Here is a 20,525-nt window from a genome sequence, read left to right as displayed (position 1 = left end):
TTTAGCTTTATGATTATTTGATGCTAATTTGTCACATTGGTCTCTGTGTGTGTGTGTGTGTTCTGTGTAATACAATCAGACGTCCAATGTTCCCGTTCGCTCTGTGGCTACTTAATACCTCTTACACAAGCAGGAAGTACAGGGCAGTCGAGTGCCGTCGATGTGTAGTCTGATTTGTCTCTTGGCAGAATATACAGTACAGACATGTAACGTAGATAATCAGTGAAGAGTTGATTCCCACAGCAGCCAAAGTCCAGGTCAAAAGTCAAAGCAGTTTTCTTCAGTACTGAGATATAAAGGACGGGGGGATGTGGGAATGTGGCGAGCTGGAAGAGCAACAGGTGCATTAAGGAGGGTCGAGGGAATTTCAGGACAGAGGGAAGATGTAGCACTGAGGATAGAGCGATGTGTCACTCGTCGTTTACAGAGAAAAACACCTCCCGTATGTCTTCCACTGTGGAGGGAATAAGTCTCCAGGGACGAACTCTGTGTAATACCCCCGTCACAACATGTTTGTCTGCCGAGGCTCACCCTGGAGACTGCCTTCAAAGGAAATGACAGCATCACTTAAAGCTGGAGCTGATGGAAACGAGGAGCCTTACCCAACCTCATCAGAGACAGACGGCTCAAATCTGCAAATGTTATTTAACTCAAAACTGTGTGCAGGATGGATGTAAAACCAAGACATCGTGTACACACAGTGTGTCTGTGTGAAGATCTTAGTTTTATCTGGAGTCTGTTCATATGAAACTGTTTACACCACATCTTCGTTTTAAAACCAGAGTAGATTTTTCAGGCAATGTTTGTTTCTCTGTTATATAACTAAAGCATTAAGAATGACTAGAAGAGTAGATGAACTTTATTAATCACACATTTATGTCAAAAGATTGACATTAAGTAAAACTAATATTTTGTTAAAGCTCCTACAGGAAGTTATTATCATGTTATGAAAGTGATTATAATTCATTTTGAGGGCTGGGGGGGGGGGGGACCATCAGAAACAAGATTGACTATAATTCAAGTGCCACTGGGTAGGTGGCAGCTTTTGTTAACGTTTTTCACAACAAAGATTCACACTGAGTGACATATTTTTCTTTCGGAAGAAAGGGGGAGGAGACACGATCAATAAAAGATGAAAGATTCTGTTTTGGCCACAGGGGGCGCCAAAATCCACAAACGTAGACTTCCTCACAGGAGCTTTAAATTGATATAATCCTTAATTTCCTAAATTGTTTGTTCTGAATAAAACCAGCATTCAGTCACTGTGTGAATGTCACGGTGGTCCGGCTTTAGACAGTTGGACACGCCCGTTGTTTTCAAACTGCAGCTACAGGAGGCGAAAAAGTAAGCTGTTTTTCTAAGCCTGGGTTCTGATTTTAATCCAGAGATTTCCTTCTTCGACCTCATTTTTTATGCCAAAGACGCAGATGGAACTCTTAAGTTGTTCCTCTGGCACCCAAACACGTAGCTGTTCATCCACAGAGGTCGGAGGGCTGATAGTGTGTACGTGAGCACGTAAGTGTGTTGTTGTCCGGGTAATTGGTGTCTGTCCTCTTTTTGTGTGTAGTGCTGGACCTGTGGCCTCCGGCCTCCAGGCTACCCCTGACCTTTAACAGCCCTCTGGCATCCAGCTACTGAGCGTGTTGATCTACCCATGGACGTTTGGGGATGATGATAGTGCCAAGTAGAGTAGTAAAAGCTCAGACCTGATGACATTAGTTACATGTGTGCTGTCTGTGACATCTAGCTTCATCACCATACCAGAATCTAAACTCAGATATGAGACCATGCAGTTTTTATAGAAGTACAACAAAGAGAAAAGCCTTAGGCAGCTTTTGGTGAATAAATTGACTGAACATCTATTTTATTTACATTTAAAGAATACCTTTTCGATACTATTTATCAGTAAAATGACGCAGATTGTATCATTTAAAAGTTGGTGTCTTATTAAAATGTGTTAAATCTGGCACCTGGACATTAAAATATTTTTGCAGTCTCACGATGAGGGTGACAACTGCAGCTATTTATAGGCGCTGTACTCCCTCCACATCTTAATCGAGATCTGGAGCATCAATGACTTGCTTTCATGGATGACAAATTGCTGTATTGTTCTCCTTATCCTTTGTAACCATCTGTGCCTGTGCTATCCCACAGAGTCCGTCCGTGCTGTGCGCTCTCAGAGCTGAAATGTTGAAGAACATGAGCTTAGAGATAAACAAAAAAAAAAAATTGGCAGGTGGTAAGAAAGAATCATCTTTGATCATCGTCTCTTCGAGAGACGTTTCAAGATCTCTCGTTGTATTGCGAGACTGACTCGACTACACGAGGATTTCTTTTTGCAAGCACCCACGGGTGTGTTTGGTCTGAAGGTGCTCCAATGGGTGTCGGAGTCGGAATTACCGCCACCTTCGTCTCACTGTGTACAGTAGATGTTCACTTCAGCCAGACGTCTCATGTAACATCAAATGAAGAGCAGGCCTTGCTATCAAGCACCCTGTATCAAGTACACTGTGATCCCACACACACACACCTGCGATCATCCAGAGTCCCTGAAAGCGGATCTACAGTAGCATTGTTGGGGTGCAGAGAGGGCAGCTCGGAGGTTTTCTATCAGATAACCAGACTCAATTGTGCCCGTTGGTTCTTTCCAAAGCTTCAGTTGCGTTTCTGAAAGAGCAGCTTGAAAGGTTGCCTCGTAAAGGTCAGCGCCGGGACCTGATTGCTTTCTTTTAGTGATCTTGATACTTTGTTCTTTGCTTCATTCCCGACGTGACACACTGATGTCATTGTTAAACGTCTGCCAGTGTGCAGCCTAAAGATAAGGGAAGAGAGCCAAGCTGTTTAGTTTACACACAAACACAAACACACACTCCTGTAATTGTATGGATCCTTTGAGGTTGATTGTTACTTTAGATTTGCACAAAAATGGAAACGAGAGTATTGAAGGTTCTCATCTTTAGACTCTTAACATATCGCAGAGTCACTGATCAAATTCACTGCATGTCTACCAAACAGGAAGAGGATATTTTGTCTGTCATTTGTCTTTTATCTGCTCTCTATAAACAGACACACAGATCATATGATGGATTAGCTGTTAGCACTACTATCCTGTTTCTGTTTAAATGTTTACATATTAGCAATGTGGTACCTTTATTATATGTTCGTCAGTTTACTGGAAATGATGTAATTTAGAAGATATGCCGTCTGTGAGTGATGCAACAATCAGTCGACGGTTCAATGATTATATTAAGAATGATTTCATCACTACATCCTGTAGCCGTGATAGCTGCTCTGGCTAAATGCTAAAATGATTATGCTAACTGGGTCAGTGTGACAGTGCTGAAGCGCTGTTAAACCATGTATACTGTAATATCCATTATGTTGACCATAAATATTATACTGCTGCTTTTAAAGTACAGTAATCTGACGTTTATGAAAATCATCCCAGGGAGCAGGAGAAGTATCGAACGGCGGTCATCTAGTTGTTGTTTAGGCTTTCAATACAAAACTCACCTGTCGACATCTTGATGCTAAGAGAAGATTAAGGTACAATTTCATTCAGGAGGATTCAACCGGGGACCTTGAAAGTCTGTGACACATTTAGTGGAAATCCTTCCAATGCTTGTTGAGATGTTTCAGGTGGGACCAAACTGGTGTTTTTGTCAAAAGAAAAGGACGTTCTCCTCTCCTAAAACACAGCCCCAAGATTAGCTTCAAAAAGTAACCCACTAACCCTGATACGGATTGTAGAGGGATTTGGTTCACATGTTTGCCCAAAGGTATAGTTGTGTTTGTTATGTACTTCTTCATCCAAATACAAATCACTAATATCCTGATTTACCTTCACAATTTAAGATCAAGGCAGAGATGAGTTGAGAAATGGCCATCATGTTTTAAGATCAGTATTTTACATTCTTAATGAATCCTTGGTTTATATCCCCAGTTGCACATACATTCACAAAGCATTTGAATGGAAGCATTGTCTCCATGGAAACAACAAATGTCACATGGAGCCTGAAGTGAGGATGGTGGCTTAGAAACACAATATTCATTGATTGACATGCAACCTGGATTTGACTCTAATATATAACACTTACTAAAAACTGTGTTGTAATCTCTCCAATACATGTGGTCAACCCGAGGTACGAGATTAAAAAAAAAAGGATGTCACCTTTCGACCTTTGAAACCAGAACAACAAAGACGGGACACAAACGTAAACAATAAAACGTGACAGCAGTGTGTACACATGTACTGTGACGCGTTTGGCGTCCTATCGCTCTCATTCAGACCCCGTGTGCGTTTCATCGCTTCGTTCTCAGTCTTTATTTGGAGCTGCGGCTTTATTTATGTGCTTTCTTGACTGTTGATCTTTTTGTTCATTACACTTAAAATGCTTTGGATATGCTGCCAGTTTGTAACTCTGAACTGATCTGCTCATTCTCTTTTCAAGCGACCATAATATGTTCTCATTTCTTGCAATAACAGTTATGAAGGGATTATTTTTGATAGTGATCATATTCCTCTGATTCAAAGTTATTTAATTAAATATTTTTGTTCTTTTAGCTTCCTTTTGATAGCACCTTCTTTTGCTCCCAGTGTGAGAGGTGAACAGTACAGCCTTCACAGTGTAAGATAATGAAAATGAATGGAAGCATGTCTAATCTTTATGTTTTGTAATTGTACTGGTTATATGAGCTGCTTATTCAGGTGAAATGAAACCACTGCCTATAAAAGCAGCTGATTTCGACAGGACTGCTGACTTTTGTTGCCCGTCTTGGCAGCGTTCGTCACTGCCTGATCCGAACAGGGCAGGCCCGGCTTGTGAAACAGTACCACATCCAGGCTTTGAATTATGGATCCACGGTGGGAGCTAAGAGCGCCATAATCAGCGAGATGGCCAACCGAGACAACCCCGCTGCTTTAACGACCACACCAGCAGCTCCTGTTGATGAGAAAACCCATCAGCCAAAGGAGGCGGCGGTCAATAGTGCTCCATGACACCCTGCTGATTTTTATGGTGTTTAGATAACTCCATCACGCTAATTGGTTTCATGTCGCCGCATAAGCAAGCTGTTGTTTTGACTTTGGCTGATCCTTGTGCGGATATTAATATTTCAGGAGGCTCCTTTTTTTTGGCCATAGCCACAGTGTGTAAATTCACACTGAGGCAGTTTGTTTTGTCAGCCACGGGGAGTCAAGTTGAATGGGTTCAAGCCCTGTATCCAGATGAAAAGTGACGGCCGCTTGTTGTGTCCATTGTGAAAGACGACCGCATGATTAAAAGTGCTAAAAATGACACCATGTTTACAGGCGCTGTCGACCAGGAAATTGCTTTCCTTTTCACCCCATGTTGTTCTTCTTGGGCTTCTGTCCAGCTTGTTTCAAAACTGACGTCCCTTTTGAGTGGTCGCCATGAATTTAAAAAAAAACACACAAAAAACCCCGAACTGATTAGTTCCAGTAGAAAGAGCAACAAGACAGCAGTGGAAAATTGGACTGTGACATCGCTTAACGCATGGCATGTTTTTGAAGTGGACTATAGTTTACGGAGCTCTTTGTCTACTCATATCTTAATCCCTCCAGATCTCAGGGGGGGATCAGGAGCGGAACCAGCGAACCATCTCCTCCTTCTCTTATAGCAGAGCAGATAATGAAGCTGAAGGTCAGAGAGAATGAACAACATCGTGACGAGGACTTCTCACGCTGAGTCACATCATTATCGGTCAATCGATTGTCTCCCTGCTGACATCGGAGCGTTAACATTGGGACCATATTCAATAAGAGCCTCTAGACGCAGAAACACTCGACGCTCATAAAGGAGTGAGTCAGAGTCGCTGTCCCAGTTATTAATCATCATTGGCATAGTTACAGCTGACCCACTACCGTTTAACAAACAGCCTATTCCTATTCCTGTTAATCTTCTAAGGTTTGGATTGGTTGCTGTTTTCCACCACTTGTGTTTGTCGAGTTGTTGCTGTGAGCTCACTTCCATCAGCTGTTTAGCTTTATTAAGGCTAATAATGTAGATTCCAGCAGCAGACCTGTTGATGTTCGGTTAGTGATGGTGTGCAGCTCATGTGGACTAATGGTCATCAAGGTTTGTAGTCATGACATACCGTGTAGCTCGTATACTGTTTGAGAATAAAACCTTGCTATCCTCGATATATGTAGATCAAGAGTGTTTTTCATGCATTCATCACGGCACGCTGTGTGGGAGTCTGGCCTCTGTTAGCGTGGTCAGTCATGCCAGTATGCGACTACATGTTTCCATGCCACTGTAGTAAGAGAGGGTTTGTGGGAGATTTAATGGTTTCCACGCGACTGCCAAATGCTCCTTGACCTGTTCTGTACAGTAGACATCAGCACTTTACAGCTCAGACTGACCTGAAACTCTTAATTAACTTGGACAGACAGTGGACAGTCCATGTTGGCACAGTGTGAGGTCACGAGGTTTACCTGTACTCCATTACTGGCATCGAACGCTTGCCAAGGCTCAGGTCCAGACATCAACACGGCGCGCTGTCATCAGAGCCTGCGGCGTGCAGTCTGATCGGGAGACTCCAAGAAAACGAGAGGTACAGAATCTGCCCGAGCGGCAGCTGCCGGGCGTGGACGCTCATACTGTAACAGAAGAAACACAGACGACAGATGGGACAAGAGGTGTCATCAACACCCACGAGCCTTAATGATTTTCCCAAGAGCATTCGCACGGAGCACACCGTGCATGGACGCATGCATGCACTACTTGATACCTTCTATACATACATGCAATTATGTAAGAGTAGTGTTGCAGGCTCATCAGCTTTCTTTAGAAACACAATGAACACACACACACACACACACTATGAATGTACTTCATGATCTCTCTGGTATATTCCTGTCCTCTACGACACCGACATGTGAGTTGAAGAAAAACCCCAACGAACCATTTTACATCATTCACAGTCACAGTTGGATTTTACGTAGAAATCAGAAGTCGCTACTTTTCTGTAGTTTCCAGCTCTGCTTGTATTGATGTGCGTGAAGTCATTGGACAGAGTCAACATCAAATATTGAACTGATGGCCGTCTAAGTGGTTAAACCCTCTTTATCTTAATACCAATATTTTCATATTACCAACATAATGTGACGGAATAAAACAGATGAATGATCAGCAACAGTTTGTCTGAAACAGTCGGCGTCATGGAGTTTATCCGTCATGATCAAGTTTTACTCAGAGAACAGTTCCTGCTACACAGATGAAGGTTGACGCTTCCTATCAGTTCGTTCCATCACAAAGTAAGACAAACACTGCTTTATTAGTGTGGGTGTGGATGTATTTATCATGATCCCCCGTGCTCGGTAAAGACAAACAAGAATCTGATTCAAAGGTATTTTATATGATTTAAACTAAGCTCTCGACTATTTCTCACCCGGACCAGTCTGAAGGGACTTGTTGAAGAGGTGCCAGTCCACTTCCTCCTGAGCTCTGACCTCGTGTTGCTGTGTCTCTTACTTATGTCAGAATTTGGAACATGGTTAAAAGATACAAGAAGCTTTCAGTCTACATACATTTAAAGTGGATAACTGAATGGAGAAAACCGTACCAGCCTGTTCTTTTATTGAACATGTGACATTTAGGAACACCTGTTGACAAACCTATAAACTCCTTTGCACATCACTTTGTGCCTCTGCCTCTTCTCCGCAAGCTGATTCTTCCGACTCCTTTTTGCTGCTGAAGGTCGACAGAATTGCCAAGTGTAAGTGGCTTAAGTGGCTCCGACCTCAAGTGCTTCTGATAGAAAGAGAAGGAACGGGTTGTTCGCGATATCTTTCCTGTGAAATGCGATCAGAAGTCGCACGTCACCCAAGCTGGACGACATGCGGGGTCAGAGGAGAAGCAGGAAGTGAAGAGGACGGGACACTGCACTGCCACACTCCGTATCTCTAACACGCACGCAAAGATAAAATCCTTGTAAAAAACAGACATGTTGCATTAACAGTATCTCCACAACCTCTCTTATTTTCCCCTCCCTCCTTTCTGCCCTCTTGAATTTCAATTGAGAGGCTTCAAAGTGAGCCGCTCACTGGTTGAGGGGGTCATCAAACGAGCCGGGTGCTCCAGTGTTTCAGGCCTCAGAGGACTCTCCAGGCCCTGCTCTGGACCGAGCCGATCAGCGGAGAGACTTGGCACAAACCCAGCTCCTACACGGTCCAATCTGATGTTAAAGGGTTCTCCCATCCGTCAGCCACGTGTTGATTTCAAGTCATAACCTTCATATATTTTGACCCATGACAAAGACATTTCTGCCAGATTTAGTGGAGATGCTGTAATCGTTCTGCCAAATGCTCAGAGAGGAAATCCAAACGCACAACTCTGTGATGGCCATGATTTTCCCTTCGCGATTGACAGCCTGTCGAGCCGCTGTCACCCGCTCCGATTCAGCCCTTTGTCAACACAATTATGAGACTTTCCTCTGACACCCATTCACAATGTGTCCCTGAAATGTTCCTCTGAGAGAGCTGTAATTTATCGATGATTGTCAGGGCAGCTTCAGCTTTGTCTTCTCAGCCTCAGTGTTTGCACGTAAAGAGCAGAACGGCTCAGACAAACACATTTTCTCTAAATGCTTCTCAGTCTCTTCTCCAGATGCCACAGTGTGAATGTCCTCGAAATGTGATCTCTTGCTTCACTCATTCATTTCTGTAAGTGCTGTTTACATTCTGATGGATGGCTTGTCTGGATTCACATTAGCATACATGCTAATCTTTTCATCGACTTTTCCCCTTAAAAAACTAAAACATTTTCAAACGATTATGGGTGACGACCGTTTAGGGAGAAACATTTACATGAAAGTCGAGAAATGGACTATTTGACACAATTGTGCCGAGAATTGCTTGTTTTTCACCGCGCTGCCTGTCAAATAGAATATTTCAAGTTTTTCTCTTATTGTGTTTGAGGTGGGCTCTGACAGGTTTTAAAAACACCTCAGTGAATTGTTTTCACTTCAAAATAAAAGTCTCTGCAGGCTTCAACGAGCTACAAGTTTCTAACTGATTTTTTTTGTTTTTTTAAGCTCATAACTAAAACTTTTTGTTTTGGTTTGATTTTTTTTTTCTGCAAAGATCAAACTAATGCTCCAGAGTGAGGTCTGCTTTTGGTTTGATCCTTTTCCCTGTGTGTGAAATCTATCTGAAGTCTTTACTCTTCTTTAAATGTCCTTCTCTCTTCCCCTGTTTTCTATCGCCCTCCTCTCCATCTTCAGATGGTGGTTCTGATGGACCCCATGGAGGACCCTGACGACATCCTGCGTGCCAACCGCTCCAGGGAGAAGACGTACATGTTTGACGTTGCGTTTGATTACTTAGCCAGTCAGGTCAGTCGAAAAAAAAAAAAAAAAAAGAAACGAATGAACGAAACAAAAAAAGACTCATCGGTCCCTTAAATCCTTAAAGTGTGTTTTTTCTCCTTCCTGCGCAGGACGAAGTGTATCGAGCTACAACCAAAGAGCTGATCGAGGGCCTCATATCGGGCTACAATGCCACCGTGTTTGCCTACGGACCCACAGGTTTGTGTGGGCGAGAGAGGGAGAGAGAGTGTGTGTGTGTGTTATCTCTCATTAGCCTCTGTCTGACTCAGCTCTGAACTCTTTGGGAAAACAGTGAGACATCTTACTCTCTTCTGCTTTGCTGTTTAATTTGAGTCCAGGTGTGATTAAAGAATGAGTCACGCTCTCCCTCCCACGTTAAAAGTGGGCAGTGACAGATTGTCGAACGCTCGTCAACTTTCCCATCTGTCCCGCTGACTTCATCGCCGTCTGTCGGCTCATTGGCTCCTCCTTTTGTGAGGAAGTAAACAAGCGTGCATGTGTGTGTGTTTATGTCTTTATTTGTCGGATTGGTCAGGAAGTCTAATAACTAATGAAAATAGAACTTTATACATGCATACAAACACAGAATGTAATTAGCTCTTAGCCATCCACATTTCAGCTAATAGGATGATGAGTCTTAAAAGAAGTCAGCCAAGTCCCTGAATATATAATTGAACAAGCTGTGTGTTTTTTATCCATCTTTGTGACAACACTCTGTAGCACAATGAGAGATTAAGGGATGTCTCTTTCCTCCCTTTAACCGACCCGATGTGTTTTAAACACGGCAGGCTGTCACTGTTTTATTTCTGGCTACATTTCCTCGTCTGTTCTCAGGGTGCGGGAAGACGTACACCATGTTGGGGACCGACAAGGAGCCGGGCATCTACGTCAGGACGCTGAACGACCTGTTCCGTGCCATCGAGGAGACGAGTGACGACATGTCGTACAGCGTCTCCATGTCCTATCTCGAGGTCGGTGTTTCATCTCCAACTTCATCGTCACACTCGCGTCTCAAATCACATCGTGTTAATACAACATCCTGTTCTTCCCCTGAAGCTTTTAAAGGTGGTCACCATTTACCCTCCTGCTTGCTTTGATCATTAGTTTATTTCTTCACTTTGAAATGTTCCTTTTCTATCTGCGTGTTTGTCAGCGGTTAAATTAGAACTTCTGATTTCGGCGTCGTCTCTTTACACCGATAAGATCTCAGCTTGTTAGCTGATGCCAATTGCAGACAGATACGACCGGTGTCCTTTTACTTTAGCCCGCATTCGTTTCCATCCGAAATGAACTTATCTGGCAACACAAGCAGACTTTTCAACACGTTGATTCCACACGTGTATGTTTCATTACGATGATTCCTGTGTTTTTTTTGTCAAGCACGATGAATTCACTTTGGAAACGATTCGCCTGCCCACAGTCTGTGTCGAGGAAGAGGAATCAATAAAGCTTTTTTTAAAATAGTAATAATTTACTTTCGAACTGATACATATGTACCGATACTGATACAGCTTCTAATATATATATTTTTTTTTAAATATTTGGAAATCGCGTTTATACATCTACAATTGTTATATGGCATCCTGGAGCCACTTGGTTTTTGGAATACTGGAAAAATATCAGACGAACCTTGAAATGGCATCCAGGATGTGTTCATGATTTCAAAGGAACATTTGGTCCCTCGTAGCTTTCTTCTGCTTTGCAGCGTGAATATAACGAGGAGTGAGTCACATTTATTCAGACTGCACTTCATGTCAGGAAACGAGATGGAAATAAAGAGACAGAGATGAAGAGGGAAAGAGGCGGACGATCGATGCATGTAACCTTGTAAAAAAAAAAAAAGTCTAAATCTGAAAAAAAGATTCAATCAACGACTGAAAAAGACACTTTTTGGGTACAAAGAGAGAAGCACATCAGGCTATAATATGACATTTAGTGATTTTCTGTTCCAAACCCTTTAATTATGTTCAGTAATTGACAATGTTATTGAAGCCTTACTCTTTAATGGCGCTGGAGGTGGGAGGAACATTATCCTATTAAATTGCCAATCAAAGAGCGCTGCGGCTCTCCGGCCTGCATTGAACTCTTCAGGAAGAGTCCCGACAGCAGGCTGAGTGTGACATGTGTGTTTGCTGTTTCCAAGGAGTAAACCGGTTGCCACCACCGCCTCGCCACAAAGAGGTTACACTCCATTTTACAGCCTGACTGAGCGATGGATGCACATCTGCTCTTTTGCTGTTTCAAATAAACTCTCCCTTGTGTGTGCAATCTCTTAAACACACGCACAGACACAAACAACACCTTCTTCATTTTCTATCACTGTCACATTTTACCTTTATGGAAGAAGAAACAGTTTTAGCTCCTGTTCACTAACATCAATGATAAAAAAAAGAAAAACACGTGAAGACTTGTAAGCGTGTATGCAGATAACAGAGAAGTCTATCAGAAGGTCAGGGTTCGATCCTCAGCTCCTGCAGCCTCCTCAGTGTGTTAATGTAAATGGATGGAATTAGTGAAAGGTCACATATTAGCCTCTTTGTCAACAAGTGTAAATAAGTTTTAGAGCTCCGCAAAACATGTTTGTGAAATATGTCGCTCAAAATCCACCCTTCAAATGTGTCTGTAGCTTTAAATGTAAATGAGCTGTGTCTGACCACGCCCCCCCTCTGGAAGGGCTTGGCTGGCTTGTGCTTTCTTGAGCCATGTCCAATTGTTTAAACGGTGAAGGCAGACTCAGAGGGTAGAACAAACACTGAGCTGTGTGTCACCCACCTGGGGGAGGGGTTACTGCCCTTTGTGATGTCATAAAGGGAAAATCTCCAAACAGCATGGTAAAGTGTGTTTTGCATGACAGGAACTTCAATCCTGATGGACACTTTACGTAGCAGCGTCTGCCGTCCGCGAGCGAATGTGGAGATGTGACCAGCGGTGTACAGTTGATGATGGCAATATTTGACAGTTTCCTTTAGTTCAGAGGTGGAATAAACTTTTTTCCGTGATTGTCAGTGAACTTAGTGTTGCACTCAAAAGAGAAATTGTTAGAACGTGTGTTTAGGCACAGAAGCCTTGTTGAAACTCTCTCCAGGCATGAAAGAGTCAAAATGGAAAAACTAATATCCCACTGTCAGTGTTTGTAAAAGCTTTCAGGGACCGTGCCGGAAGTCCACTTGAAAAGTAAAAACTGTCATTAAGTCTCAAACCTCCGTGTGGTTTGTCGTCCAGTGGTCACTTTTCCAGGTGTCACTTCCTGCTCTGAGCTTCGATGTGGGTCCAGAGAAGTCCAAACTGCTGAGTTTCCTTTTAGAGAAAGAGAAGCACTGACACCTGCTGACCACCGTCACCACACAACTCGCTGTGGTTTCTAAATGACAGGTTGCTTAAATATATAGAACTTTGTTTTTGTACCGTGTTTGGGCCTGTGTAGGTGGCCTGAAAAACTGAATGGAGCCTTTTGAATGCACATCAAGTGTTTCCAAGTCGGTTCATGTCAACTTCTCCAAATGGCATGACTTTAGGATATGAAGACGATACATGAAACGTTGCTTCTGTCAGGCTGTTACTCTGTTTACAAGCTTCTGCTGGTGTTTTTGAATGTCTATCTATGTCTTTTAGATCTACAACGAGATGATCAGGGACTTGCTGAACCCGTCGTCCGGTTTCTTGGACTTGAGAGAAGACTCCAAAGGTGTCATCCAGGTTGCCGGCATCACAGAAGTTTCTACCGTCAATGCACAAGAGGTAAGACCAAAAACACGACTTCTTCCTTGTTTAAAAATGACGTGATTGTGATGTCATAAATCCTTTTTTTTTCGTTCAGATCATGGAATTACTCATGAGGGGCAACAAACAGCGCACGCAGGAGCCGACAGCTGCCAATCAGACGTCGTCTCGCTCCCACGCCGTGCTGCAGGTGGCCGTCAAGCAGCAGAGCCGCTGTCGAGAAGTCCTGCAGGAGGTCCGCTTCGCACGCCTCTTCATGATTGACCTCGCCGGCTCCGAACGAGCTGCACAGGTGTGTGTGTGTGTGTGTGTGTGTGTAGCTGTTCTGCTCTATTTTAAATAGAAGGAATGACGTTTGATTGATAGTTTGACACGTGGATCTTTTATTTGTCAACTTCTTTTCTGCCGAACTCACCTTCAGGCTTATAGCCTTGGCTAACTCGTCAATGTCCTTTTTTTCATACAATTTTTTCAGCGTATAGAATAGACTGAGAAAAGCTCTGCTCTGTGAGTGTCTGCTCTCAGCCGAGGTCGGCTCACTGCGGATGCTTGGCAGATAATCTTTACAACAGACCGGAGGATTGAGGTTCTCATAAACATGCTGAGACTTGAATGAAAGCCTCTTTACATCTGCTATGACAGCCCACTGTGCAGCTTATTACAGAAATACAGCAACCTTTTGGTAAACAGGATCATCTCACTGTGCAACACAAAAGAGAGGTCAAAGGTGAGACACTGACATTGAGAAGAGGAGCTTCATTTTACCTGAATGTCTCTGTTACGACTTACTCTCCTTCACTTGTGTTTGGCAGTCTGTATCCTGTCATTGTATGAATGAAGGATTTTGCAAGCCAAAAAATCATGTGGAGGGGCGCCAACGTACGGAGGCTGTGGTCCTCCAGCTTCCATTCTGCTCTCCCACATGTCATTCCCCCTCTCTCTCTCTCTCTCTCTCTCTCTCTCTCTCTCTCTCTCTCTCTCCCTCCCCCCTGTTTCTGACCCTTATCCACTGTCATATCTCTAAAAAATAAAAGGGACGAAAAGCACAAAAATAAAATCAATTCCATTTTACAGGAAGAATAAGCTCCAAATCGGTGAGATGAAAGTACATCTTTAAAGCGTTGTCACTTTCGTCTCTCTCTCTCTTTTTGTCGTCTCTTGAAGAATCAAAAAAGAAACAGTCATATCAAACTTATTGTTTTGATAATTATTGTGTTGACTTCACCTTTCACGAGCTACAGAACAACAAAAAGGAACAATGAAAAGAAAACCACAGGAGATATTAAGTGTTTCAAACGGCTGGCCCTTCACTAAGAAACACACATTTAAAATGGAAAAGCATGAAGATGAAAAGCAGTTTTATAATAGTCCATTAAATGGTTCATCAACAGAGCTAGCTGCACGCTGTCAGCTGCTCTATTTGGAACATTGGCTCCAGTCGGCTCAGTCAATACTAATGTGAAGAACATCAGTGCTTCATAACAGACACACTGTGAATGAGAGTCCATTGTTTTCCTTTTTGCTTTGAACAGAATCAGGCAAGTGCACATTTTGAAAAGCCTTTGTTCAGATTGTTGGAGCACTTTTGACAGTTGAGTCTTTTTCTGTCTGTAAAGTGGAGCGCTCGTTGTTATTGACCATGGGAACACGGCCACGAACAACATGCAGCACGAGCACTTATTTACCACGGAGACCGTTTTTAAGGCTTCACAGTGAAATGAGCGATAAACGGCGAACACAGAGCACGGCCTCCGTTAGGAATCCAGCAGAACACAGAGCCAACAGAGAAGCAGCAGGTGACATTTAAGGAGGGAAAGGGGTCTGCTCAAGATGATTTACTTCAGAAAAACGTCAATAGACCAGAGGTGGGGTGGCAGCGCCATCTGCTGGACACATTTGACAACTACTCTGGAATTTAAAAAAAATCAAGTGCATTGTTTTTTCTTTGTCTTCTTTTTTTGTTTTTTTTTGGGGGGGAGTACCACCCAGCTCATTCGGGAAAGAAGAAGTAACATAACAACAGATGTTCTAATAAAGTTATTTATGAAGAAAAACATTAAAAGTGTGAAACATTAACAAAGTGAGGCAGAAGAGTGCTGGGTTAATCAATAAATAAAGAAAACAGAAAGAGGACTGATGACTGCGATGATGGCGATGCTCTCCTCTGATTGGCTGCTCAGTTTCAGCCGTATGCTCACCAATCAGACCTCTCAGGTGGCGACTCTGCACAGGTGGACGCTGCCAGCAGTAAATTACACACATGCCTATATGCACACGCACAACTACACACGGCCTCACATTACTGCACAAAGACGAGGGGGCACGGCTGCAGCCGTAACAAAGTTTCAATATTCTGTCACGGTGTTTAAAGCACCTTGTTTCAGCTCTCAATTATCGCTCTTTTACATTTAGTATTCAAGCTCTGACTGACGGCCACAGTTAAACCTCAAGTCAGCCACAAATCATAGAGACAGAAGAGGAGCGGAGAACTGTTAGAATAAAGTATTTAGAAATTAAATTCAAACGTGTAAAGGACCCATCCCGTTCTGTACGTTTCCTTACTCCCACTCAGCTGTCCATCGTTGACTACTTTTCTCACTCGTGTTTCTGCTTGTGTTTTTAGACTCAGAATCGGGGTCAGCGGTTAAAAGAGGGGGCTCACATCAACCGCTCGCTCCTCGCTTTGGGAAACTGCATCAACGCCCTGAGCGACAAAAACGGCAACAAGTACGTCAACTACCGGGACAGCAAGTTGACTCGACTGCTGAAGGTGAAAAAAAACTCCACATTTCATAACCCACTCTGTGTTTTATGAAGGAGATGTAATTCATGCTTTATTTTTACTCGAATGAATTTGACCGACAGGACTCGTTAGGCGGGAACAGCCGGACGGTCATGATCGCCCACATTAGCCCCGCCTCCATGGCGTTTGAGGAGTCTCGTAACACGCTGACATATGCTGACCGTGCCAAAAGCATCCGTACACGGGTGAGCTCAGACCACACTTCATCTCAAAGCCTCTTATGTCTCTGTTTGGATCTTACACAGACATAGATCATGAGGACATACATTATGACATATGAATTTACATTCTGAAAACTGATTGGACTTGGTCGTTACTGAAAGCAGATCCAGGTGCACTGAAAGTTCAAACTCTGATGATGGCTTTGTTGAGCAGCTTTCAAACTCTTCCCTCTGTCTCGTCACGTCGCGCTCCAGGTAAAGAAGAACCTTATCAATGTGTCGTACCACATTGCTCAGTACACAAACATCATCTCTGACCTGCGCAGCGAGATCCAGCGGCTCAAGCAGAAGATCGCAGATCAGGCGAGCCGCCAGCTCAACTCTGACCGCACGGACATCCGACACGTTCAAGGTAAATCTTCATCCACACCTCCTCCTCCCCCCGTACATGGATCAAATCTACCATAAGAAGCCAACTTCCTAGTATTTATGTTGTGGTTTTTTTAAGGTAGTGAATGTTCACTTTATTCTCCTCTTGTAGCCGAGGTCCAGGCTCACTCCAGCCAGCAGAGCCGGGCGGAGATGGACCAGTTGAGGGAGCAGCTCCTGGATGCTTTCCGCCAACAGATGGAGATCAGGAGGAGCCTGATGGAGCTGGAAAACAGCAACATGGAGATCCAGATCGACACCTCAAAACACCTGCTTACCATCGCAGAGTCAGTGTTTACATGAAATCTATCTTTTCCTCTCCTGCCCGACAGCATAGTCACAGTAATCTGTGATCCTTTGGATAACAGTCAGTGATCCAAAATGCTTCGATATTCACTTCTTAGTTTGTGAAACTCTGAGAGGATTGATCATACCATCGAGGTAAATAATCCTTGGAGTTAAAAGTCTTTGTGTATTTCTTCTTCTAGCTGGGAGCAGGAGAAGAGTAGGCGCAGGAGGAAGTGGCGGGCTGAGAGGAGGAAGGAAAGTGTCAACAAGGACGACAGCGAGAAGGACTCCGATTCGCCTGAGTCTCCTCCGGACAGCACAGAGACAGAGCAGGTGGCGATGGCCCGGGAGAACCTTGTTACTCTCATGGCTGAACAGAAAAGAATCAACAAACAGAAGGTAGGATTCTTGAGCAAAGTTTTTTTAGTGGTTTTTTTATACTTTAGCTTATCCCTGTAGCATGTAAAAACTCAAACCTTGCTCCTGTCACCGTCAAGGCGTTGCTCGAGCGCAGATTCCTGGAGCTCAGGGATCGTGCGCGGCGACTGGAGGAGCTGCTCCCTCGGCGGGTGAGCTCAGAGGAGCAACGGGAGGTGCTGGGCCTCCTCTGCAAAGTCCACGAGCTGGAGATTGAGAACGCAGAGATGCAGTCTCACGCGCTGCTCAAGGACAACGTCATCAGACACAAAAACTTTGTGGTGCAGCGCTTCGAGCAGCACAGACACCTGTGCGACGAGATCATCCAGCAGCAGAGACAGTTCATTGATGGTGAGGCTGTCAGATTCTACACCCAAATGCGTTCATATAGATGGGATTTTTGATCTCTGGGAGGGAGGCAGGGTGTAGATGTGACGTGACAAAGATGCCGCAGAGATACAGAATGGCAGATGAGTCGTTGAGGTGACATGTGAAATACTTTAAAGGTCCCATATGATGCCTTGTTGGGGGTTCATATATCGTATATTTATTTATGTGTCTACTAAAGTATGTTCACAATACTTTAGTGAACCGCTAATGTTCAAAAAAAGGAGGGACCGAGCGTTTCATGCAGCTATTGCTACTGCTAACAGGGGGAGGCAGGAGAAGCTGCATTTCTGCAGACTTTGAATTTTTAGAGATGTGCCTAAACATGAAAACCAGAAAAGTAATATGGGACCTTTAAATAGCTCCCTATGGTAACTCTTTTTCAGGGTTCCATTTTAATAAAGGACTTCAGATTAACACAAATCCTCATCGTCAAATGATGCTTTATTGTGCTTTTTTTAAATCTGCCAAGCCAAATAAACGATGTAGTTTAAGATGGCTCTGCAATTCAGACCCAGATGATGGAGCAAACACACTAAAAGCACTTCAACCAAAGACGGAGCGAGTTTGGGGAATGACACCCATGATGAGTCATGAGACTGAAGGCTGCATCTACCTTTAGCTCAGGGAGTTTCTGGTTGCACTGACTTGTTTGTGTGCGTGTGTTCGTGTTGCAGATCACAGCCTGTTAGTGCCTCCACACCTCCAGGAGCTGTATGATATGTACATGAGGGAGCTGGAGGAGAGGAAACTGGACAGAGCCATGGCCCTGGACAAAGTGACCACCAGACACACCATCAAGGTAAAACCCTGCAGGAGCAAACACATTCAGAAAAGTGTGTGAAAGTTAATACACATCATACCTAATAAGAACTCTGCTCTTTAGGAGGGCTCTCTACCCAGGATCACTCTACCCGGTCAGGGTCGTGATAACACACAGGACATGGACTCGGACCAGGAGAGCGTGCGTAACGTGTATTCTGATAACAGACGAGGCCAAACCAAAACCCGCAGACACACTTTACCGCCCATTCTGCACGAGCCGGAGCTGTAAGAGGACGTCTTGTTCTTGTGATCTCCACGAAACAGGAATCCATTCACAGCAATAATAAGATGTTCTGTCTCTGTGTGCGTGGCAGGGACAGTAACAGGGTTTTCAAGAACAGCCCTCACGCCCGGCAGATGAAAAACTCGGCTGTGATGACTCCGCCCCCGATTCACATCAATGGGAAGGGCAACAGAGAGGTGAGGACATTTTTAATAGACTGTTTTTTTCCGCCTGGTACATTCTGATTCAAAAACCCTCTCCAGAGACGGGAGCCTCATGCTGTGAGCCGATGCGGTCTCGTCAGGCGCTTCAAGCAATATGACTCAATCAGACTCTTTGGTACGTTTCATTTTCAGCTCACGCAGCTCCTGAAAAGACCCTCCAACAACAGCTAATGTAACTCTCAGCTGCTTGCATTCAGCTCAGCTTTCAACGTTGAAGAGATCATTCAACCTTCATCAATGCCTTCAATAATATAAGCTGAGATTTACCTCTAAAATCGGCCCATTCAGAATTAAGAAAAGCTCTGGGTGCTGAATAAAGAGACACAAAGCTGATAACGATGACGCTGAAAAGGGAACCAGGCTAAAAGTGCATGTTTGATTCGAGTTGTTCAACACTTCGCATCGTGTGTTTGTAGCTGCAGCCTTTGGCTCCTGAAGGCTCCCTGAGCTACAGCCACCTCAGCCACAGTGTGAGCAGCCACCTGGACTCGTCGCCGGAGAGCAGCGAGGCCGGGGCTGAAATCCCTCTTTCAAGACGCGGTAAGAGGGAGCGGGTGTTAGTAAGCTGTGTAAAATGATGCAGGAACATTTGGGGTGAAACATTTGATTTCTCTGTTTCTCTAAAGAGCGTCAGCAGATCCTAAAGGGGGTCCAGAACATTGTCGTGAAAGCGGCCCGTAGACGCTCCAAAGCCCTGGAGGTGGATGCCTTACGGTTGCACCTCCCTCCCTCTCCTCTGGACCCCAAGAAGCAGAAGAGCAACCTCTCTCTGAGCGAGGCTCCCCCGGCTGCAGGTCTACCGGCGCGGCGCGGCCGGCAGCCCAGCCCCGAGCTCAGACACGCCACCTCCGACGACAACCTGTCCAGCAGCACAGGGGAGGGGTCCAGCCTTCAGGTGACCTGGACGCGGCCGCGGAACCGCCAGGTCAGCAACAAGAACCAGACGCCACGGGATGTGGACTTTGAGGCTCGCCGGAAGAAGAGGCGCTCACGCTCCTTTGAAGTCACGGGGCAAGCAGTGAGTATTTTAGAAAAACATTGATCAGCCTATTACATTCCTTTGTATTCCTCTTTGAAAAAAGTCATTACACAGGACTCACAAATCAATGTACTCTAAAATATCTCAATGCCATAAGATAGGGTTAGGTATGATAATGCAATTATATTAAATCTATTAAAATAATAAAAATAAAATGTTCATGAGATTAAAAAAAGGCATGAGCATCTTTATTCATATTTATTACAGTCCCTAAAACATTCCTCATCATAGAACCAGCTGTATCAGTAGGAAACCTAAATGTTGTAATGAAAACTATCAATTAACAATGTATAGTGAGTTCAACCCTGGATGCAGTATTACAAAGGATGACTGGTTCCGAGGACTCGGAGCGGCACCTGTCGGGTTGTTCATGGAGATATTTGACTTGTTTCATCCTTGTCTCACTTCCAGCTGCCTCAAACCAAGACAACCACAGCTCAGAGGTTTCGCCCTCTGGACAGCACGTCAGACCCCCATCTCCACAACAACACTCTTCCCCAGGCCCCCATGCTCCGCCCCCAGTACAGAGGCGTCCCTCCCCTCGCCAAAGTCAGGGCTCCCCACTTCAGCCAGCATACAGGTAAACACAGCTGTCGCTGCCTGTTTGGATAAGTCACCTTCCTCTTTAAAAGACTGCTTTGTTGATCTTTGTTTTGTG

At 44.3% G+C, this 20,525-nt stretch overlaps 1 protein-coding gene across 1 annotated transcript in view; it reads left to right on the top strand.

The window, feature by feature from the left end:
* kif19 (kinesin family member 19) overlaps positions 1-20,525 on the top strand; it is a 31,688-nt gene that overhangs the window by 10,139 nt on the left and 1,024 nt on the right. Inside the window, exons 4-20 of the mRNA XM_079333612.1 lie at positions 9,247-9,357; positions 9,462-9,549; positions 10,186-10,322; positions 12,964-13,089; positions 13,169-13,363; positions 15,695-15,841; positions 15,937-16,059; positions 16,291-16,447; positions 16,577-16,751; positions 16,953-17,151; positions 17,250-17,520; positions 18,234-18,358; positions 18,443-18,606; positions 18,696-18,801; positions 19,245-19,368; positions 19,455-19,846; positions 20,279-20,447. Of these exons, the coding sequence (XP_079189738.1) occupies positions 9,247-9,357; positions 9,462-9,549; positions 10,186-10,322; positions 12,964-13,089; positions 13,169-13,363; positions 15,695-15,841; positions 15,937-16,059; positions 16,291-16,447; positions 16,577-16,751; positions 16,953-17,151; positions 17,250-17,520; positions 18,234-18,358; positions 18,443-18,606; positions 18,696-18,801; positions 19,245-19,368; positions 19,455-19,846; positions 20,279-20,447 (2,809 nt within the window). The remainder of the gene's footprint in view (positions 1-9,246; positions 9,358-9,461; positions 9,550-10,185; positions 10,323-12,963; positions 13,090-13,168; positions 13,364-15,694; positions 15,842-15,936; positions 16,060-16,290; positions 16,448-16,576; positions 16,752-16,952; positions 17,152-17,249; positions 17,521-18,233; positions 18,359-18,442; positions 18,607-18,695; positions 18,802-19,244; positions 19,369-19,454; positions 19,847-20,278; positions 20,448-20,525) is intronic.

Source organism: Symphodus melops (genome assembly GCF_947650265.1).
Source record: "Symphodus melops genome assembly, chromosome: 21".
Lineage (NCBI taxonomy): Eukaryota > Metazoa > Chordata > Actinopteri > Labriformes > Labridae > Symphodus > Symphodus melops.
Note: the sequence above shows the minus strand (reverse complement) of the source record. Positions and strands in the feature narration are given on the sequence as shown.